General features: G+C 36.3%; 1 protein-coding gene across 5 annotated transcripts in view; it reads right to left on the bottom strand.

The window, feature by feature from the left end:
• Positions 1–24818, bottom strand: part of CACNA2D1 (calcium voltage-gated channel auxiliary subunit alpha2delta 1) — a gene marked incomplete at both ends in the record, with an annotated part of 399650 nt that overhangs the window by 74526 nt on the left and 300306 nt on the right. For all 5 annotated transcript variants that reach the window (XM_080618635.1, XM_080618636.1, XM_080618637.1 and 2 more), the window contains 3 exons: positions 2771–2929; positions 23300–23399; positions 24485–24535. In XM_080618635.1, coding sequence (XP_080474761.1) covers positions 2771–2929; positions 23300–23399; positions 24485–24535 — 310 coding nt within the window. The remainder of the gene's footprint in view (positions 1–2770; positions 2930–23299; positions 23400–24484; positions 24536–24818) is intronic.

Here is a 24818-nt window from a genome sequence, read left to right as displayed (position 1 = left end):
TGGAAATCTGAATATGAATAAGCTCAAATCATATATTTTCCCACCATTAAATCTTTGCATCCTCATGAATGAACTTAATGTATCAGTCTCTTACAAGGGCTCAAAGGGAATGCAGAATTGCCTTTACAACACATCTTTTCTGCATGCTCCCTGCCAGTTGTATAAAGATGGAGAGATACTAGCTCAGGGAGTGACTATAAGTGATTTTGCAAAGTTGATGGAATAATTTCATTATTTTTCTGAATAGTTTGCCTCAGCAGTCCAATGGATGGCTTTGCTTCCCATCACAGATCACAGCTGAAGAGCAATGTGTTGCTCATAAAGCAGCTTTCGCGGGAAAAAAAAAACCTGGCTTTTTAGCTGAAACCACAGAAAAATACAAGTTGGAACTAAGTCTGTGTATTCCTTTTTAGCTCTCCCTTGCACTTGATAAAGGCCTTTTTTTTTATTCCCCAAACAAACAAGACATGATACATTTTGTACTGTGCCTAAAACTGCTTTTAGTTTAGACAAGTTTCACATCCCTAAAATTAACTCATTCAGTGGCTTGTCAGGATTATACTTCACGGCATGAGACTTTAGGAATGTATTTTTCTCATGATGAGCCTCATGCCACTGAGGAAGGAAAGTTAAACAAAATCAAAAATCAACTACACAAGCAGAGATGATTTCAAGATAATTTTTTGACAAATCATAGTTATTATGGTATGGAGGAAAAAAAATCTTGAATCGCTGAAGCTGAAGTATTATTATTTTCAAAGAAACAGCAAGCCAATATAACAATAATGGCAAAATAGTGCATAAAAATGATGGAATCTAGAATGTTGATAACTGCTTGAATTAGTATGTTGAAAAAAACTGAAGTGTCTATTTTCATCTAGCAATGCAACAGACAGTAATTTTCCCATGGCACAAGTGAAATATTACTTTGTTATTTGGGAAAATTGTTTGAAATAACTGTCATCCAGAAACAATACCCACAAAATTATCATCAAAATTTAAGCTGTTAAAAAATACTCCATTTCCATGGACCTTAAAGCAATTGGACCATTTGAATTAAAAAATATACAACTGGAAAATATCCCAAAGCATACTTTTTTGTTATTTGTTTAAGCCTGTATTATATCACCCTGTTGTATTATCTTGTCACCAGAATCTAGCACTAACTCCATCATCAGCCTTTACTCTTCCTGCCAAATAGATTTGCCAATATCTGGAGAAGATGATAATATTACTATAACTAACTTAGTGCAATCTCTTAATTCCCCCTGATATACATACCCACAATGTCCAGCCATAATGTACAGGCTCAAAGAGATAATGCAAGGCTAATTGCAACTCTGCTTCTAGTCAAGAAAGACAGTCCCAGTATGAGACTGATCTCCAATTATTTTTACCAGCAATATTTTTAGTCCTAGAAACAAGTCTACTTTGAGGCATCCCGTGTTCATGTCTTTTTAATACTGCCTGTACACAAGGTACATGTATAGTGCTGCACCAAATGTAATACACAATGTTAATCAACTATAAATGTTATAAGGAACATACTCGGCAAAATTTCTCGTGTCTTCCTGGCTCCCTCTGAAGAATACGCCAAGAGATGTAAAAAAAGGGAGAAATGCCCTTAAACCCAGTCAGAAAAAGTCCATCAGCCTTTAACATTGTGTTTGCAGTTTTATATAAGTATCAGCAGAGGGCAGCCAATGATTTCCCCACCAAACGCCGTTACTAAAATGTACATAGTAATCTACTAAGAAAATACCCTTGACAACATTGTATTTTATTTTCGTTCATCAAAATCTTACTAGATTAGGATTTTTTTAAAACCAGCTCTAGCCCTAAGATGCATATATACATAAAGGCCTAAGATCCAATAGCAGGGAAGTGCTCTGAAGTCCAGAATCTGGTAGATCAGGGAAAAGAAACATTTATACACTGAGAGATATCACAGATACTTAAATAAAAATAACATAATTTATATATTTTTAAACTAGATCCTTAAGTGCTGTAAATTGGTATAGCTTTGTTGACACTGAAGCCAAGATCCAATATTCAGTCCTTATGAAGGTGAAGAGTAGGAAAAAATTTTTAAAGCAACTACCTAAAGTATTGAAAAGTACTAATAAAACCCCAACATTTGTGGTAAATTGGAAACATTTCTGCTGCTCAGAAAGCTAGTGCTTAGGTGCAAATTAGAAAGTACAGTGTAATTAAAACATGGAAATAATGCATTTAATTTTAAAGGAAAATATTTTTTTTATACATGAAAAAGAGAAATTTATTAGAATACTTTCAGGGGTCTAATATTCCTCTATTAACTAAGTCATTTGCTCCCCTCTGTCCTGCTCAAGCCATGGTCAACTATTTATGACTTGTAATAAGTATAAATTTGTAGGTTAACTAAGCATTGCTGAGAGATACTATGGTAAAATTGAAATAATAACACTGTAACATGGAGCCTTCCCTTTTAATATTACCTGCAAATCAACCACTACCACAGCTATGTGCCAACTGAGAATCACATGGTAAATGAAAAACTAGCTGAATGAAATAAAAACAGTGATGCACATTGAAAACCAAATTTATTCCCAAATCTTAGCAACCTGCTGAGGGATCTGCAAAGAAAAAGACATATTCTTGAAAGAAATTTACTTTAAAAATAAAAGTTTGCACTTCTACCACTTAGTTAAACAATGGAGGAGAGTGCAGTGGCCATCTGAACATTCAGGTTCTTGACTTTACAGCAGAAAGAGACAACTTTCATACTTACATTTAGAAGCTGTTCAAATGCATAGCTAAAGCCTTTTTTGTAATCAGTGATTCCTTTAGCGGAGATTTTATAGACAGCTTCTTTCAGCTTCTTCTTGTTCCTCACATTAGCTTGGACAAGATGATTAAAACAACTGACATTCTGAGCGTTATTGTTAAACTGCAAAATAAAAAAAATAGTATTAAAGACAGTTAAATCTGTTTTCTATGTACTGGAGTAGTAAAGGACAATCTTTTCTTGACCCATTAGATAAAGATGTCATATAGATTTTCATTTCCACCATTCTATGATTCTATGATATATCTTACAGATATAGACAAAAGAAGCACACGAGAGTATAGCTGTAAATAGGGGGATATTATTAATGATAACACGACTTGTGTATTGAGAATACATATATTTCTGCTTGTTTATCCACGTGTGTAAAGACTATTGCCTGAAACATTCATTTATATGAGATTCTGATACTATTTAAAAACATGCATATAATTTTTTTAACGTGCAAAATGTCTGCACAAATATAAATCAATTTATGATCACTTTAAAATTTGTCTATGTATAAGTATACATTCATACATATGAGTACAAAAAAAGAAAAGTATATATATATCCTGGTAGAGAGAGAGGGTGATGCAGAAATCCATCTCACTTTTTAGCTACCTCTGTATCTATCTAAAGTCAGAGATCACTGAATGCTGCAGCATGTATAATTCTAACTTTAGTTTTGAATGAAAGTGTGTATTACTGCACATAATCTGAGTTTAACACTATTTGAATAAAAATTTCCTTTTAACTCCAACCCCGTGATTTTTATTTAAGATACTCTTGACTAATATTACTAAAACTATTGTCTTGGCAAATTTTTAAACCATTTTATCAATCCAGATTTTTTGTATAAGCTTTTTTCTTCACTGGCAAATAAAATGGCCAAAAAATCTGCAAAATTCCATCTCAGTAAAGGCACTAAAATCCAGACATTCTATTGCATTTTATCTGAAAACAGATTGTTATGGGTCTTCAGTGAAAGTAAATGTAAATGTAATTTTAGGTTGTCAACCTGGTGCAAAGCCTTAAAGTAACTTAGAAATCAGGCTCGTTGACTTAAGTTTTAATAATGCTAATTAGTTCAATAGCACTGGTAAATAAGGTCACAGATTTCAGTAACTGCTCAGACTACTTACATATCTAAAATAAATCACTAAGTATCAGGCACAAAGTACAGAGAACTGCTATCAGCAGCAAATATTAACTTGCATTGTAATTATAGGACAATTACAATGAGCAGAACTTAAAAGAGTGAAGGGATTGATAATATCAAACCATTTTTATTAATGCATAATAATTCAATTCCAGTTAAGAGGATGCTTAGGAAGAACAGAGACTTTTCCATGTTCTGGAATCAGACGCATACAGATGCATGCTTCTTGGGATCAACCAAAGAAATTTTTATCAAACATCCACTTTAATCAGTGAGACTTCTGCTACTGACGGAGCAAGTGCATAAATGCAAATATTGTACAGCTTATGGCAGAGATGACTGACATAAAACTCCATCATTCTCAGCAGAAGGCTTAGCCTCATCTATACTGCGACTGTTGGGGTTTTGGCTGTAAGTGAGCAAATCCAGGCAGATTATGAGAGCATTTGCTCTGCTGGATTCTTACTTAGAGATCCACAGGTAATTTCTTCCTCCTGCAAAAAGGATGTGTCAAAGTGCCCCATGAATTAGAGACTTTAAAGCATTTGCCTGCCTCATCTTCTAGTATCATTATTGTGCCACAACCCACTCCTGCATATATATATATGTAGAACCTAAACAAGAAAACCCACTATTTCAATTTTAAACATTAAGTAGTTCACAACTAAACCTTGTCATCTTCATATTGTATTGATTTTCCTAGGGAGCTTATTTTTGCCCATTCCACATGAGTTAATACTGTCTTTTGGTGAGATATGGGTATTTTTATGCTAGAGTTGTTTTTCGTATTAGATAAAAAATTGTATTAATTCTTGCAAGGCAGAATATACTATGAGAACACCCAAATAAGAATCTTCACATATCTTTCTAATTAATAAAGACAGCTATTATCCTGTCCTAGTTTTATAGCTCTGGTCCCAGGTGATTTAGAGTTGTGGGAGGAAGTTATTCTCAAATGACTTTATGTAAATTTTTCTGTAAAAATTTTTTCTTTATGCAAATTTTCCCTCTTTCTATCAATATGCAGTTCCCCATGTGTCACAAGGGGTCAACTTTTTCCAAAATCATACGAAAGAATGAACAAGTGCTTTAACTTTGAAAAATTAAATGCTATATTTGACAAGTGTTCTACAGAAGAGTCAAGCATACTGAATAATGTGACTGAAGTTGCTTATTTTTTTTAATATTCTATTTATCAGGGTTTTAATTTCCTAACACTACAACTATCATTACAGAATCATGTAACTTAATTATTTATAGTAACAGAAGTATGAACACAGGATAGATAATGAATATGAAAAATATTTTCCAGTTCTCCAAGTATTACAGTGCAAACTTCACCTTTAAAATAAATGGACATATGGAACTGGATTACACATAAACAACTTTTCAACTTGAATATTCCTTTAATTTATGCCATATTTCCCAGAAATCAATATTTTCATACGACCAACCCTCTGCTTTGATTAAAATGTAAAGCCTCCAGCTGAATCCTAATATTAGATGCGCCATCCCTGGAAACATTTCAGGCCAGGCTGGATGTGGTTCTGAGCAACCCAATTTAGATGAAGATGTCCCTGCTTATTGCAGGAGGGTTGGACTATATGACCTTTTACGGTGCCTTCCAACCCAATCTATTCTATGATTCTATTATTTCCATTGCATGATATTAAATCCATTATCTTTTAGAAAAGTTAATAATATACTGAATCATTTAATATTTAACTGAAGAAAGAACATATAAGATTCCAAAAGCCAGTTGCCACTTCAGGAAGGTCATGTTCTTACAAAATCAAATCCTATCAAAGGTGTAACATTAAAGTAATTACAATCCATACTTTATTGAATAAAATACTCCCAATGCATCTATATGAAATATGTCATTTGGGTATTTATCAGACTGGCATTTCCCCCTAATTATTGCAGTAAAGATAAATATATGTCACAAAAAATGCTATTGTGGTAGAAAGAACATAAATGGAATTTGCATATCATGCCATGGGCTCTGTGAATCACTTACTTGCAAAACAACAGATGACATTTGGAGGCAAACCATTCAATTGTTGAAATCTAAAGCCACCCTATACAGTATGTCACCACCAGTGACAGTTTCTACTTCTTCAACTATGATAAAAGCTTATTATCTATCTAAGCTATAATAAGAGGGGCTTGCAATAAAACACTTGGAAATCATGGAAAACAGGATAACCCTAGCTTTTTCTTTTCAAGTATCATATAGTATTAATATAGTTAAATTTGACTTGTAATTATAAAGAAAGGTATAGGATCTAGACTTATTTTTCACTAAATTATTCCTCACTACCTGATGTATTTAGATCATTTTGCAGTCTCTGCCTTTGGGATCTCGCAGAATGATCTCCATGTCTGAGGAAATTAAGACCTTCTATTCACAGGTTTGGGTAGGAATACCCAAGCCTATTACTGGGGCAGATAAAGTGTTAAAAAAATTAATCTATTCAATCTCAAACCATCAGTTTAGCCACATATGACACAACTCAATTCAATTCAACATGACACTCTGAACAAAGGGGTTTGAGTTTAATGCTGCTTGTACCTTGTCATTTTGGAGAAGTTCAGAAAGAGAAAAAGTAACTTGTGAGACCTCACTTGGAGAATTGTGTGCAGTTCTGGTGTCCTCAACATAAAAAGGACATGGAACTGTTGGAACAAGTCCAGAGGAGGGCCACGAGGATGATCAGGGGACTGGAGCACCTCCCGTATGAAGATAGGCTGAGAAAGTTGGGACTGTTCAGCCTGCAGAAGAGAAGGCTGTGTGGAGACCTCATGGCAGCCTTCCAGTATCTGAAGGGGGTCTACAAGGATGCTGGGGATGGACTATTCATCAGGGACTGTAGAGACAGGACAAGGGGTAGCGGCTTAAAACTTAAACAGGGGAAGTTTACATTGGATATATGGAAGAAACTCTTTGCTGTTAGGGTGGTGAGGCACTGGAATGGGTTGCCCAGGGAAGTTGTGAATGCTCCATCCTTGGCGGTGTTCAAGGCTAGTATGGATGAGGCCTTGGGTGACATGGTTTAGTGTGGGGTGTCCCTGCCCATGGCAGGGGGGTTGGAACTAGATGATCCTAAGGTCCTTTCCAACACTAACTATTCTATGATTCTATGACAGTCTTACAAGGACTTTGCCTTTACCCTCTGCTTCAGAGAAGGATCAGCTTGAAAAAACAGTGAAAAATTTCTACAAAACTGCAGTGAAGTATCTAAAGGCTAGCGAACTATCCCTTAGATAGTTCCACTGAGCTGTGGGCTCCTCCAGACACATGGAACTCTTCAATCCATAATGCAAAAGTTAAAACTTTCGAACACGTGAAGGGTTGTCATTCTGAAACCTGATTCCAGAATAGTTACTTTTGCATTGCTAAAAGCTTCCTCTTTTCCAGTCTCGACCTGGAAATCCTTCATTAACATTATTAAAACTCCTATCACAACACCAGGATATTAGAGCATTCAAGGGGAGTGAAACAGATGTTGGTTTATTTCCTATATCTGTTCCAACTCTAAGCACTCTGTGGATATAATGATAAATAAATAAAAAATAAAAAAAACCCAAAACAACAGGCCCTACAGACAGGTGTCTTCATTAAGAGGACATTATAAAACAAAATAAGAAGGGGGGAACCTCATGGAAAAGGCTAGAAAATGTAGAAAGGATCAGTATTAGAAATGGGATGTAAAGGGACTGCATTTGGGTCAACGTATTACCTGCTGAACAGATACAAACTGTCTTGTCTATGGGGAAATTTTTTTATAGATCTGCCTTTTGCAGATACCAGCTGACCTGTCCCCAGCTGACATGCTTTAGCAAGTAACACACAGCATGTAACTCCCAGGGACATCCACACTTTAGCACCACAGACATTTTGAAACATCACTGATTTCCTCAGACTCCTTGTGAAGTAGCTCAGAACTGTTCTTATGTTATTGGTGAGAAAAATGAAGCAACAGGGAAGGAAACAAGTAAATCTAATGAAAAGGCATGACCAGAAGCTTTATTCTCAATTACCTATACTAGAGCACCAGAATATGTTTTTTCCCTTTCTGCAACCAACTCCAAGTCCTCAAATTTACACCTTAACTTGCCATTAATTATTTTGCAATATACCATTAAAACCACAAGGTCAAATATGGCACAAATTCTTACAGCATGAATTCTCATAAAACAGTTTACCACTTAAACTTCTTCAAAATATACAGAAAGCTAATGTAATTCATTTTGAAGACTACAGCACTGCGGGGGAAAAAATCTCTGGTTTCACAGGCAATGCATAGATAGATGAATATTTCAAATTCACTTCTGTAAATCCATCTATCCCTCTCTATATATCTAAATATATTTCCATCTCCTGAGAGGTATAAGGGATATAAATCTGAAATCCAACACCAGTCATTCTTTTGGCAAGTGTAGGAAGTTATTTAAATACAAATACAACCTTTCAACTGATTCTGCTTCTTTTATAAAAGGAAACCCAAAACATTCCTTTCATTTAACTGTCTTAGAATTCACATATATATAATGCTGGTAGAACAAGCAGAGACTGAAACCAGCAGCGTAAAATAAACATAAAGAGTAACACCTTGAGGCATTCTAGTGGGAGATGTCACTGCCCATGGCAGGGGAGTTGGAACTGGATGATCTTACGGTCTTTTCCAACCCAAACCATCCTATGATTCTATGATTAATTTATCTTGATCAGAAAGTGCTTGTTACTGTTTCTGAAAATCAACAACTTTTTTTTTTTCTGCTGTATCTATCTTCATACATATGTGTGTATATATATTTATATAAAAATAGGTTTATGTAGACATATGTGCTTAATAGTTTGTATGGTGTGCTCAAGAAAGTTCCCTTCAGTCAACATTTAGCAAAGTCTGTTTCGACAAAGCAGTAATCTACTGAGGAAAACCAAAATTCTCAAAAATAATAGCAATAAGTTTATGCAAATCCTCGGGAAAAGAAATTAAGGAAAACAGCGCTGAGTCCACAATTTACTTTTAAAAGCACAAAATCTGCTGTAAATCATCTCATTACTGGAGAATGCAACAACATAGACAAATCAAAACCAATAAATCAGTGAAACTTTTTAAAACAGTTCCACGTTTTAGTCACTAGGTGGCACGAAAACAACAAAGTTGAACTGGTCCTTATAAATTTATCTTGAAATGGGAAATTTTATACTTCTGGTGGATGTTGTTGGCACTTTCTGTGACTGGTGTACATTTCTCATTTCAACTAAACCAATAAAATACTCTTGCGCGCCAGCTGAATGAAGAAGCAGGAATACTGAAATCCAGAATTCCTCCTTGTAGAAAAATCTGCACATGTTAAACACAAAAGGTCCCGGCTCCATGAGGATGAAGATTTATTTTTTCTATACAAAGTATTCATATTACCAAAACCAGCATCTCAATTTCCACAGCTTTCCAAACTGTGTTTGCAATACTTATCGTGGAAAAGCTGTAAACCAACTTCCAACCTAAACGTCTTTCTGCATTTCCAATGTCTGTAAAAGTGATAATATTCTGATTGAATATTGTTTAATATCAAATCTGTTTAAAAATTCAGATTTTCCAAACCATCATTACCTGCTGCCCCCTCTTCTTCACACATCCCATTTACTTTACTAACATCTACTGATTGAACATAGAATGTTTAATCAGAATCTCCTGAAATTATATTTCTCAGCTAAAACCCAAAAACTCCTAAAAACACCACTAAAAACCTACCCTTTCAAAACTTCCCGACACTAAATGAGACTCTGCTTCGAACTGTAGGCAAAATGCGTATCTTTAAGCATTCATAAACATTTATCCTTTACAGAAAAAGTATATAAACTCAAACAAAACATTAATTCATATACTTAAATTTGTTATAAAGACAAAACTTGTACATTTAAAATACCAAGATCATTATGGCTGAATAAATCAGAAGCATCACTCTGGGAATACTGAAAACCGAGAACAAAATAGTCAGCTTGCTGAAGACCTAATCAGATGCTACCAGTGCTGACTTTCAATCTGCTGAGGTTTGTTGCTATGCTACTTCTACCTCATGGCTAAATCAGCTTAGTGACCCAGTTGTATCTACACATATTAAATGAGCAATAGTGAAATAGATCTGATTTCACCAGGCTTTCGTCTTGTAGCTAAATCCAGTTTTGCTGTTTTATTTTCCTTTTTTTCCTGCTGCTTTAGGCTTGGTAATAGGATTTTAGGGTTAATCCCAAGAATAACTGAATCTTCAATAAGGTCAGTTAGAACCTGCATTTCAGCAGTGAGAAGATATTATAAATAATAATCAGACCCCATTTAGAGAATAGAAAAAAAAAGCAATTTGCAAAGTTTTATTCCCATGTAGATCTCAGTACACAGAAAATTTGAGGCAGCTCAAGCAATAAAGGCTTCTTATTTGACATGCCAAAAAAAAATACATAGTATTAAAGCTCAGCATTCATATCTTGCTATAGAGTAACTGTTTTATCCTATCCTATGACTTACATACAGTCTTCAGGTATACAGTACAACCCTATGTATAGACTGTAGAGAAAATATAAAAACCTTGTTCTAGTACACAGACGGAGCACACCTGCATTTTTTAAGTTGCATTGCAAGTATAGGATGAAATAAAATTAGGTTTATACGCCAATTTACAGTATTGGCATTTCCCCAGATTTAAAATGTACCACTTTTCATTTTGAAATGTAAGTGCATTAGAGTGCATTATAGATCAGATGTATATCAGATTATAGAACAGCAGTGTTCAACAACAGTAAAGCTGTTAGATCACAAAATATCTGCTGAAAAAAATACTCTATCATGATATGAGATAAATGTTTGGGAAAAGACCAAATACTATGCCAAAATCTGCTCTCAGTTACCTTTGTTAACCTTTCTAACCAACACGATTATCTGCACATAAATCAATGCAATGCTACCACTGAGCACAAAAGGATTAATGTTCAGACCATAAAGTAAGATGCTGCGCTGTAAATCTCAGAGCTACCACAAAGAATGTCAGCGCAGGCTGAAAGATGAATTAGCTCAGCAAGATGAACTCATTTATGATCATTTCATGATGCTGTGGCTAAGTTAGTATGTATTATTTACTTCAAATCATGTGTTTCTAAAAAGTTCAGTGCTGTAAACTTTAGCATCTCCCAGAGAAAGCTGGCTAATGTGAATGACTGCACTCCTGTAGTGCTGCAGTGTTGCAGTTCACTATACGGCACTGCTACCTACTCAGACACACTCTAGGAGAGAGCTGTAACAAAAGGAAACTTTCTAGAAAACTGTTTGGTAGGCTTCTTTTATTATCACTTACTTCATCCAGTGAAATTCAAGTTGTTTAGAGCACGAAATACGCTTGGCCAATCACAGAATATCTCAAGTTGGAAGGGACCCATAAGGATCTTCAACTCCCTGCTCCTTGCAGAACTACCTGACACTAAACCATATGACTATGAACATTACCCAGACACTCCTTGAACTCTGACAGGCTTGGTGCTATGACCACTTCTGACCATTCTCTCAGTGAAGAACCTTTTCCTAGTATCCAAACTGAACTTCCCTGATACAGCATCATTCCATTTCCTCATGTCCTATTGCTGGTGACCAGATGAAGGTCTGAGTATTAAACTGTTATCTGTAAATTCACTGGATATGTGAGATTGCTACCCAGGGCATCAAAACCAAGAAGAAAGCAAGTCAGTGCCCCAAATTACAGGATAGACACCCATTTCAGCATCAGGCCACACAACTGGGGCATGCCAGGGGCTACCATGTCACCTCCATATTCTGACGGCCTGACTTCAATGTGCATGTCACCTTTGCAGGGCAGAGCAATGTGCCTTACTGCAGATGGTGGCTGGGTTTGATGAGCAATAAAGAGGCTGCAGCCGCACACTGCTGATGTGTGAGATGCTGCTGTTAAGGCAGGAAAGCGTGAGACAGGAGGGAAAAGTGTGAGTCTTGAAAGTGTGAGACTTGAGAAATCAATGAGTATTTCATTCATGTTTTGCCTGAGTTAAGAGATCCTGTAGATTCGCTCCAAGCTAACATCTTGCCACATGTCTTATAATTTTCACCTACCAAATATATGGTTTTTTATAGAAATTATGGTAAAAAAAGGGATATGATAGAAAAAATACCCCGTCCCATCCCAAACGCTATGGACAGCCTGAATTTTCTTCTTCTTTCATTAACATGGTAATTCATCTTTTCCCAGAAGCCTCATTAAAGACAGCCCAGCCCAGCCTCTTCACAACTGGTAAGGAAAGCGTTCATTGGTCAAGAGACCATTCATCCACCACAAATTTTTAATTATAGTGTCACAGTGTCCCCTAATAATTGTCTTCCAGTTGGAAAGCTGACTCAGAAATGCACTTTTGGTTCAGCATCTGATATAACATAAAACCCCCTGGGGACTGATGATACATCCGACAAAGAAAGTGTCTCTTTAGCAAGACTTGTGCTTTACTGGAAATTAAGAAACTGGAAATAGGCAACAGATTTATTAACCAGTGGAACCATGAGGTAAGAGGTATCACCTCCTTTTATATACTACTAAACTACTCATTTTAAACACTACTAATACTATTAGAGAGCTAGGACTTATTCTGGAAATCACAGAAGCCTGTGCCATGTGTTGTCAGAAGTCTGACTTCCTGACATTTGACAGCTATAAGAGGAGACAATAAAAATCTGTATTGATGGATGCCCGAAGCAGTCCCTCAAAGTGGGAACAGAGGTGACTTTTCTAGTCATCAGGAATTGTCAGCTATACTGTTCAGTAATGAATGTACAGTTTCCAGCAATATCCCTAATATAATAATAATATCCTAACATGCTAATGTAGAATTTCAGCTTCTAATTTCCATTCCCTTTGGCTTTTCATCCACTCAAGTACTGTATTCCCTAGAATTAACATTTTGTGACAGATCTAAAATGAAACAAATCTCATTTTAAGATTTGCTTTATTCCTTTTCCAACCCTTTCCATTATTTTTTTCTCTCTTACATACATTTCGAACATCTTCCTTCCACAGCAAAGTTACAGTAAATAACATAACAGTAAAAAATAAGCTGATACGTTGAAACAAACTGCAACACACAAAAAGAAAACAGGTACGAAAATCTCAAAAGTGCCTGTGTTTTATATTGCCACTGCCTGCCTTTTGCGTGCTCAGCTGAGCAGAGGTGGTATGATTCAGCTGATCCTAGATGATCTTTAAGGTCCCTTCCAATACAAACCATTCTATGATTCTGTGATTTCAGTGATGTTTTAATTAGGATCCCAGTCCAAGAGAGAAGGCCAGGCTCCGCCTATAGGCCCTATATACACCTCCTGGCCATAATTCGTCCTCAGGATAGTCAGGATGTCTTCTGGAGGTGTTTTTAATTTCCCGCAACTAACTACGCCCTAGGCAATAATTTATAATAAAAGAACTCCGCATTTGGACTCGAGGAGGTTGTATGGGATACATTATGGTGTGCAAGGCTAAAAACATGTCAGGATTGCATAGGACTTAGTATAGAATATTTAAGGGAAGAGCCAAGGTGAGGAAAGGGATGGGTATCACTGATTTAGAGATGAACAAGTGGGGGAAAATTGGCAGCTGCTGGGCAAATAGAGGGATCCACATATTTTACATATATATATGTATATGTGTGTATATATATGTGTGTATATATACATACATATACACTCACATAAAATCTTCCATCCAGCTTAGCCAGAGAGGGGAGCAGGATGAAACTGCTAGCCATGGCTCTGCATTTGTCTGTGTTACCTCTGTGGCTGGCCTGGGGTGTATGTGAATATATGTTATGTGGTATATATATGTGCTCTGTGTGCATGTGCCCACTGGGAATACATTTTCAGCCTCACTACTGGTTGGATCTGTATCACGGAGCTGCAGCAGCTTTACCTCTCTTGGGGTGCTGAATCTGTCATTATATGCTTTCTGATAGCAAGTAAAATTATATGTATATAAACAAACAAATTCCTAACTTTATATGGCTCGGTTATACTTTCGTAACTCTAAAAGAAAACTAGCTTCATCTTCTACAGGTTTCTTAACTTTGTAGCTATGTAAGGCTCAGTTCAAGTGAGAAATCAGAAAAAAAAACAAATATTGAAACGCTTGCTTTTTTTGTGAATTTCATATTGATATACCAGGTATGGCTGGATGGCCATTAAATACAAACATGAGTAGCTTCTGTGTGGGATCTGGCTGTCTGTATTTTTATGAAAGCTTACTAGCTTAAGCAACTTGGCTTCTGGAGGTAGCCCTGGTGCTAGCTAAGTATTAATTCTCAGATATAGGAGACTTGACCTTGCACTAACAACACCACGGGTTTGTATTATATCTGTTTTACATACTGGCATGTTATTTTAACCCAGTTATTAAAGAAAATTGTAAGCAGTTACCATAACGAGTATTATCACCCAGACAGCAAAGAAATAATTTTCACCTCTTTATCATGGGCCATTCTGTAGATGTCTGTTTTATATAAGTATGCACTGTTCTGTCTTACTGCACAGACAACACTGTAGGGATGGTTAAACTAAAGATAACAGCAAATTTCTAAGTACATTAGGCATAAGGGAAAGCCTAACTACTGAGCATATCTGCTGCTAGATAGACATGGCTAAACTGTTAAGTGTACACAGGTAAGAAAAAGTACTTAGTACTTCCCTATTTACAAAGATGAAGGCTAAAGTATTTGCATCATACAAAGATTAAGTACTTTCCAGTTTATTAGTAATGAAGGTGGATGATGAATAGCTACAACCAACCAAGGAACCAGCACCTTGATTTAAGGCTAAAAGAGTCAATGACATATTCTAATCTGATCTCTTGCATACTTTCTTACTATCCATATATCACTGATCCTTAAAACTCTGTTGGTTACTTATGTAACAGACCTTAACAATTACATTTAATGGTAGATGTTTGCTTAAAGTGAATCTTCCAGAAAGCATTAAATATTCATATGAAGATAACAAGAATCTTTCTTTGCAATTCATTGAAGCATATTAACTATTACAATACCATTCAAATTTATTGAGCTTCAACTAGTGATTCTTGCAGTGCATTTATCTCAGTGTTTTGAGAGTCTATGAAAGCAAGAGTTTTCCCCAGTGACAGCACATCTCAGCTGTGATTAAATCAGTTATCAGCCTATTTATTTATGAACTCCAGAACAGCCAAAAAAAGGTAAAATCCTGTAAGTTTGGGAGTATGTCTGAAATTCAACTTCCCAGATGACTCACTCAGGAGTGTGAGAAGGTGTTCTCAAGAACCAAGCAATCAACCATAAACCACTTTCAGCCCTCAGAGAAGATACTGAGTCAAGAAGTTTGACTCCTAGTGGTCCTTCACTTTTCCTTTTTCTTGATACAAGCAGTGTCATTTGCTTTCCAGAGGATCAGGGTCACATTGAAATAAATTAACCTTTTTTCAAAAAAGCCAACTAATATAACATCCTCCCTACCCTAATCTTCCTGTAAACTCTAGCCCCACCTGAAATACTTTAATGCAGCATCACTGACTCCTTTCTTGACTTTCTCTTTAGAAGGGAAATGAAATTAAATTGTAATTCTGCAGGCATACAAACATTTCACAATGTTGTTCATGCTACTGCATTTCCTGCTTCCTTTCCTATTCTCATTAATTTATTTAAGAGGAAAATAATTTCTAAATTTTTAACAATTGCTGGGTTTCCACATTTCCCACTTTTTCTGTGTTATTTACAGAATACTCATCTTCATTAAGTTTGCTAAACATTTCCTCCAGATATATTTCCCATACATATATTTCCATAGATATATAGCCTTACCTTACCTGCAACTATTAGAAATGCAGAAATTGAACACTAGATTTTGTTAATAAATTCTTTGAGCTTTGTTTAATCCAGCACCTACTTCTAAACACATCTGTATGAAACTATATGTAACAATATATACCACAACTCACTTGGTCCCTGACTAGGGAAAGTGCAAAATAATGACCTTCCATTAGGAAATGATAATGATTTTCTATTAAGGATCATTCTTATGAAGATGTGTTTCTCTACAGCTATCATTGTTCCCTCTTCTCTTGAAAATGAGCTACTCAATTTAAGAAAAACTGCAAGGTCATGATATAATTAGATGGATTGTTGTTAAAAGAATCAGAAAGCTCAACACTTAGCTCTAAACTTCCCTTTATATCACTTTTTATTGACAATGACACCCCTTCCCCCAAAAAATAAGGAATAAAATACATTTGTTTACTGCCTCATACAGCTATGATGCTGAGGAGACTGTATACTTAATTTGAGCTACTGTGATTTGTTACCTGAAATGCTCCAGGATTAAAGCAGTAAGAGAGATGCTTATACAGACCTACAGAGGGAACTTGATTCTCTATCTTTTCTAATTTGCCAGATAATGAAAAAGATGGCAGGCATCTTTATATTTTATCCTTAATATAATGCATTATGAAGGATGAGAAAGTAGGGACCAAAGTGTATTAGCAAGTTTACTGGCAAGCCCCTTCAGAGAGGAGTCCTATTCATCTCCTCCTCTAGATATACCAACATAACTACATCATGTACGTGTCATGCCAGCAGCATCTCACACTAATACCACGATCATGTTTGATTTCTCCTTCATATAGCAATGTTATTTGGAAAAACTAACCACCACTGAAATTTTCTGGGTCAAAATTTAAAAAAAAAAAAAAAAAAAAAAAAACACAAGAAAAGAATCTAGGTTTTAGTGTATTTGAGTATGCAATTTTATTAAAGGTTCACTAAAAATACATTAAAGCAATAAAGAACTAAACCTTAAGCTATTTTTAAAGAAAATTTTGGAAGTTTTTGCCAGTTGAACAGAAGTACCCTTATACAAATATACAACTTTGAGCAACAAAAGCATAAGCACAATAGGCTATCTGGCTGCAAAATCTAGTATCCTCCTCCCTTCAAAGGGACTTCAGACTAAGGTTTCCACTCATGGCATGCTTGTTAAGTTTTCAAACAAGGTGAAGAAATTATTTTGCAGAAGGAAGCAATGTTTTTCTGTATCTAAGAGAATATAGGAGCAACCTGAACTGCAGAATGCAGGAAGAAACATGCAGCAGAAAGAGAAAGAAGCCCTTTGACAAACTGAAAAGCTGTTTACAAAACTTTGTTTCTGTATTATCACATTTAAATATTTTAATTAGGAAGGCATAAAGATTGTATCAATTTGAGACTAAGGGTGGCAAAGTAAACAGGTTTGCAGTTACTGAGCTGTGGGAATTACATGATATTATGCTATGAAAAATCAGTGGGAAAGGGGATGTATCTTCTACAGATTGCTTTTGTCTGAAGTAATAATTTCATAAGATGAGTGCATGGGTTTTTTCTATATCAATTCATCCAGAAATCTCCTTCCCTCTGATCTTAGTCTATGTGCAGAACTGCACAAGAGCAAAATATAAGCTTTCAGTTTTCACAGACCATGATTCAATTATCCCCAGAATGATCATAACATCCAATTTCCAGTTCCTAAACAGTAAATACCATTTTGGATTTTTACAAAGGCTAAGTGATTTCAAACACTCCTACAGCTGCTGACCTTTAACATGTCTGTTGCTGTAAGGTAGATTTTTTCCTTTCTGTTTTCCCGCACCTCCACAAACTTGAGGTTGAAATACATTTCTCCTGCAAACTGCAGCCTACCCACAATCATAAACAAATTACACTCTCTGTGTCAACACTTGAAACCAAGTTACTAAATCCTAACGTGCTGGGATGGAATTGCTGCCCCTATCATCTACCACTTACTGCTATAAAAGCATGTAACTGGATTAGTGGGAAAACAGCTGTATTACTCATGCATTTAAGCTCTTTCAAACAGCAGGTCTTCCTTCTGCAACAAAGCACAGCCCTTTAGATAAGAAAAACACAAATCCCAGGGGAAATCATGACATACTAACCCCTGGCAATCTTTACATGACTTAATAGTTCATTCAACCTTTTTTCATGGAAATAAATGCAAGAACTTTATTCAATCACTAGAACTGATGTATTTTAACACATTTACTTTTAAGATTTCTGTTCCCCAGGATTTCTCCATATACCATACCAGACATGGTTCATTAAATAATCCTGTCAACTTCTGTATGTTATTGGCATGAGCTTAAATATGTGTCTCTCAGTTGTGGGCATGAATCACCATACATATGGTTTTTTGCGGGATAACATCTTGGCAGAGGACAGCAGTAAAACAGCTCTCTCATTAACTCAAAACCTTATTACTATACAATCTATGATTATCTCACAAGCCATAAAATAAATGTTGCTTTCTTGGCCGAAACTGCAGACAACTCCTAGTTATTACTAGTGTTCATGTATCTATCCACTATTGTATTAATATTGTATTAACTGAAAAATTTCACCTAGCTTTTGGACTTTTTAATTATCCAATGATGTCTAATACCAGGAAGCTTCAAGACAAAAATGTCCTTAAGAAATTTATTGAATAAATCTATATTTTGTTCACCTAGAATAAAATGTTTAAGTTGAATTGTCAGGGTTTGGATTTATTAATAAAGCAGTGGAGTTGGACTTTATCTAGGAATTCCTTTTTTGTTATGGAATATTCTGTAAAGAATAATGATCACAGAATCATTTAAGTTGGAAAATACCTTTCAGATAGTCAAGTCCAACCATCAGCCCACCTCTAAACCATGTCTCTAAGCGCCACATCTATCTTAAAAACCTGTAGGGACGATGACTCAACCACTTCACCGGGCACCCTGTTCCAATGCCTGACAACACTTCTGGTGAAGAAATTTTTCTAATATCCAATCTAAACCTTCCCAGAACAACTTAAGGCCATCCTCTCTTGTCCCACTATTTATTACTTGGGAGAGGAGACCGACCCCCAACTCCCTACAACCTCTTTTCAGGTAGCTGTAGAGAGCGATAAGGTCTCTCCGAGCCTTCTTTTCTCCAGACTAAACAACCCCAGTTCTTTCAGCCATTTCTCATAAGGCTTGTTCTCTAGGCTCTTCACCAGCTTCATTGCCCTCCTGTAGACATACTCAAGCACCTCAAAGTCTTTCTTGTAGTGAGGAGCCCCACCTAAACACAGCATTCGAAGTGCAGCCTCACCAGTGCTGAGTATAAGAGGGTGATCACTGCCCTGGCCGTGCTGGCTACGCTGTTTCTCATACAGGCCAGGACGACACTGGCTCCTTGGCTGCCTGGGCATACTGCTGGCTCACATACAGCCAGCTGCCGACCAACACCCCCAGGTCCCTTTCTCCTGAGCAGCTTTCCAGCTGCTCTTCCCCAAGCCTGTAGCATTGCATTGTTGTGGTTGTTATGGCCCAAGTGCTGCACCTGGCACTTTGCCTTCCTGAACCTCATACCATTGGCCACAGCCCATTGATCTAGCCTGTCCAGATCCCTCTGCAGAGACTTCCTACCACCAAGCAGATCAACACTCCCATCCAACTTGGTGTCATTGAATCATAGAATCATAGAATAGTTAGGGTTGGAAAGGACCTTAAGATCATCTAGTTCCAACCCCCCTGCCATGGGCAGGGACACCTCACATTAACCATGCCACCGAAGGCCTCATCCAAACTGGCCTTGAACACCGCCAACAATGGAGCATTCACAACTTCCCTGGGCAACCCATTCCAGTGCCTCACCACCCTAACAGCAAAGAGTTTCTTCCGTATATCCAATGTAGACTTCCCCTGTTTAAGTTTGAACCCATTACCCCTTGTCCTATCACTACAGTTCCTAATGAAGAGTCCCTCCTCACCATCCTCATAGGCCTCCTTCAGGAACCTCTCCCAGTTTCTATGACCTTTCAATGATAATCAAGGATGGCCTTGCAATGACATTCACCAGTCATAGAATCATAGAATAGTTAGGGTTGGAAAGGACCTTAAGATCATCTAGTTCCAACCCCCCTGCCATGGGCAGGGACACTTCACACTAAACCATGTCACCCAAGGCCTCATCCAACCTGGCCTTGAACACCGCCAAGGATGGAGCATTCACAACCTCCCTGGGCAACCCATTCCAGTGCCTCACCACCCTCTCAGTAAAGAATTTCTTCCTTATATCCAATCTAAACTTCCCCTGTTTAAGTTTGAACCTTCAACTTTACTGAGGGTGCACTCGATCCCTTTGTCCAGATCATTCATAAAGAGATTAAATAGAACTAGCCACAATATCGAGCCCTGAGGAACACCACTTGAGACCAGATGATTTTTTGTGTTTCACCGTATCTTTAGGTAATCCTCAGAACATTTAGAGAAAAGAAAAATGAGATTATTTTAAAATTAGACAAGAATTAATAAACCATCTGCCTTTTAACAGAGTACATAAACCTAATAAAGCGTCAAGCTTTTCACCAAAGGTATACAAAGAAGATTAAGTGGTGAAAAGCTAAGCAGTAAAATGAAGAATTTAATATTTGAAAAAAGATGAGATCTCAGACCTCATAAATGAAAGTCATTTATGTAAATTCCAAAGATTTAAGCAAACAATCAGAATGCTGATTGTTCTAATGCATTATGGTTTACATCAAGTGTTAAAATATCTAAATCAAACATTAAAAAACCCACCATAAGTGAACAACTTATGGCAACTAACTTTGTAGTGGATGAATGTTTGATAAAATTTAGGTCTGTGCATATGCTTTTGTGAATAATCTTAAGAACAAATAATACTGAGTGTGATAATATATCACCTTCTTTAGAGATGTCACCTCTCGTGCTTAACTTTCGTTTGAAGCTTTGGCTGAACTGTGGAAAAACTGAGCAAACTAAAAAAAAGATAACGTATAAATCCTAAAAATTGATCAAACTTCTGTGTTCAGTTCTCTCACTTAATGAATGCTTTGCAGTAGTACAACCATTTGTTTCTTACCTGCACCGTATGATTCCCTTTCTGTTAGAGAAACAAAATGTCAGAACACGTCTCCCACAATTATAATAGGTATGCCACATGAACACATTAAAACACAGGTTATACAAAAGTAATTGCAATACTGAAAGGATCTAATATAGATGTTTAAATGATAAGTGCACAACACCAAATAGCACTTTATAAAAGATTTACAGATGCCATGTTCTGTTATGTATATTTCTATGAGTGTTGCCAACCTCTGAGGAGGAATGCAGTATGACCAAAAAGATGTCTTTGGTTCTGCAGGTAAATATCTGAACTATGCCTCTAAGTTCATTCAAAGAAGAAAGGTTCTTAAGGTTTTTAAGTTATAAACCACTGGGAAAATGTACTATAGAAAATACTCCAAGATTTCTAGTCCTTTTCTAATACAAATCCCAATTTTGGGGTCTCACCAGAATAACGCTGAACCTTAACTTTTAAAATACCCTGAGCCTAAGGAAGGCTTAGCATTAAGATACACTATTTCCAGTCAGCTGGGAGCAAAAATGAAAAAGGTTGGAAAACTGTGTAAATCAGGAGGTAGTGGGGGTCTGGATTTTCCAAGGGCAAAAGCTGGCACAACTCCACTGAACACAGTAATCAATTTCCAGCAGTGTAGGATTGCAATCTTCTTTTGTTTGTTTTCAAACCAGTGAGCCTAACAACAAGATTTCAGCTCTTTAATGCCTTTACAGAAAAGCTTATTTCCTTTAATAATAATAACAATAACATTAGTTTCTTTTTTCTCCACTGCAATTTAGACTAAAAAAAATGGTCTAATCCACCATAAAAAAAACTTTAACAAACGAAATGCCATTGCAAATAAAAGCTTCTCTCTGCTACTCGGAAAAAGGTTTAGCTAGACTGACAGCCAACAATGAAGCAATGGGCAGTGTTCAAAGATATTTCTGATAGTGCTATTTCAGGTCTTTCTTCCTGCAGGCTCGATACAACACATCTGTAGAACTTAAAAATTGTCTTCAAAATCACTACCATGCAGGCTGTCTTTTGTCATTAAGAGTATGCCAATGTTCACATCCTAAATCCTTACAGTTCAACAGCTTAATAAAAAACAAAAAAATCTTGCACAAAGCTGAAGCGTGACATCCAAGACATCAGCCTGAAAACTAGAAGTTGCCCATACCATATTCCCCCTTCCGAAATGTATTCTATTTTGCCTTCAGCTTTCTTGAAAACCAGGAATTTGAACTTTAAATTCTTAGCAAGCATTAGAAAGACTAAAATGCTATTAAAAAAACCAAACCCTCACAACCCAACTCTATCTTCTATATAAAAGCTCTATTATACAGAGACAGAAGTCTGGTATTTAAGTCTGAAGTGTAGTAATGATAAGTAGTACTAGAAGTTTCAGATCATGTTCTGAAAGATCTCAGCTTCTGAGAAGCTGGCCCTGAAAAAGCCAGCATCACCTTCATTTGAAAATCCTTACAACCCCACCCTCTTCCTAACAATCCTCTGACCTGCTCATCACATATGCTGCCTCTGTACAAATAAATTACTTGCATTTTTAAGTTCCTCCATGGATTCTCCCTTTGTCATGGTTTAAGCCAAGCCAGTAACTCAGAACCACGCAGCAGCTCACTCACCCCCTCCATTATATTACTTAACTATGGGGAAAAAGTGCTATGCTACCCATTGAGTTGCTAACTGCAGAATCTCTTAGCAACACCTCTTCAGCAGGTCAGATGTATGCCTGTACATCTCCAGTCATCATCCACCCATTAACACAAGCAATGCAAATATTGGCTGTGGGGAAAAAGGAACATCCCCTATTTCTCTGTATCATTTTATGTCATAGCACAGCATAAAACTTGCAAACCATGAATGGATTGATTACTGCAAGGGTGGTGAGCCACTGGAAATGGGTTTCCCAGGGAAGTTATGAACGCTCCATCCCTGGTGGTGTTCAAGGCCAGGTTGGAAAGAGCCTTGGGTGGCATGGTTTAGTGTGAGGTGTCCCTGCCCATGGCAGGGGGGTTGGAACTAGATGATCTTAAGGTCCTTTCCAACCCTAACTATTCTATGATTCTATGATTCTATATATCAGTCAAATAGAAGAAATGTTACACAGTCCCCACTAATATATTGGAAAGAGGATTTGACTAAACAGAAGTTTTTGACTTTTGTCATACACTAAAATGTATAGATAGGAACAATCCTAGGACTTTCATTATACTTTACAAGAAAACAGTAAACCAAATGTGGTATTTTGCAGTATAATTAAAGTCTCTTAGCAGCTTAACATTCAAGTATCTCATATCTGGCATTAAAATTGTTTGCTTATGGCTTTGTTGACAATACAAATTTTGGGGAAAGAGCGGACACTCACTGAAACTACATTCACAAAGTCATCGTCAGACAAGGTTTCCAACATCTCAATGACTGAAGTGCGGATCAGCTTCAGCGTCAATCCACTGACACTTCCGCTCCTAACAGAAATACACAAGGCAAAAGAAAAGTTGAATTTAACAGATTTTATTTAAAATGTAAAAAAATACAAAAATGCAGAGCATGAACCAGCACTGTCACCAACATTCTCACTAAAACTGTCAATAATTTTCCTGAGTTCTTCAGCTCATCATTAGTTTTATTACCTTGTTATAATAAGAAATTAAGTCCAAAACTGGCATTCAGAGCCCCAGCCCTGTGGCTCAGGTGAAGTTATAACAGTACAGCACTTCTGCATTTTCATTTCAAGAAATCTGAGAGTTTACCACCTTCAACCAATGCATTATCTAAACATTTTATACTACCGTACATAGATTTACAACTTCAGATTTTGAGACACCCTAATGACAGCTTGTTTCTTTCAAAGAAAAACCTAAACAGAAGTGAAGAAATAAAAAACATTGATAAAACTCATTGCTAATACGAAAGCACTTCACATTTTAAAGCATTAAAACTAAATCCTCTTTCTGATAAATTTTTCAGCATAAAACAATCTGTTTGACACATCAAGTTCAATCCTTCCTTTGGTCCCTCAACATTACCTAGACAAAGGAAGCCTTGCCAAGTCAGACAGAGGTTTTATTGATTTCTTTGCTCATTTTCTATTAATGTTTTATTGTAAGCAACATTCACAATTTTTAAATATTTATGGTAAAGCATGTGAAGTCTGCATACATTCTCATCTTTCAGGCTAATGAAATCATGATTAAACCTACTGTATATGCTTCTAGTCATTTGGGTTTAGGTCTGAGTTTCACAACAAATCTTGGCAAGCACAAGAGAAATTTTCAGTTGATTGCTTCAGGAATTAGAAGCTGAAAGCAGAATAATATTAAAGTAATTAAAAACACTTCCTTGTCCCCAGTTTAAATAATTTTCAGGTTTGGTTTCAGCTCATTGGAACTATTTTTTTTCTGTATATTTATTTTGTTCATACCAAGATTTTTGATCCTTGCATATAAATACTTCTTAATCCTCTCTCCATTTTTCAGCATCCAGAGACTTGTTCAATATATCTAAGTACTTTTATCCCTCTAATATTAATAACCAGACATTAAACACTTACGCATCAACTAAAATAAGCATGTCTTTGGGAGATGCAGCTCCTTGAATATACCTGAAATAAATAAAGGTTATGAAAGACACAAATTTGGAAACATATTTGTTGTGTTTGATTAAAGACCCTGCAATCTCTAAACTAAATCTAGCTGAACCAACAAAATCCTCCTGTTGTAGCTAATAGAAAAGCATGTGCTATCATCTTCTTTCTTGCTGTGTCTTCTATGTAAACCAAAGTATAAACTACTTTAAGGAAGTCTGGAAATGGGATATACCGTTCAATAAAATTCACTGTTTTCAGATGTTGATAACTGAAAAACATAAATGCTATTTCAGAGCTA

This window comes from Psittacula echo, assembly GCF_963264785.1.
Source record: "Psittacula echo genome assembly, chromosome: 1".
Lineage (NCBI taxonomy): Eukaryota > Metazoa > Chordata > Aves > Psittaciformes > Psittacidae > Psittacula > Psittacula echo.
This window is presented reverse-complemented; position numbering and strand designations above follow the sequence as displayed.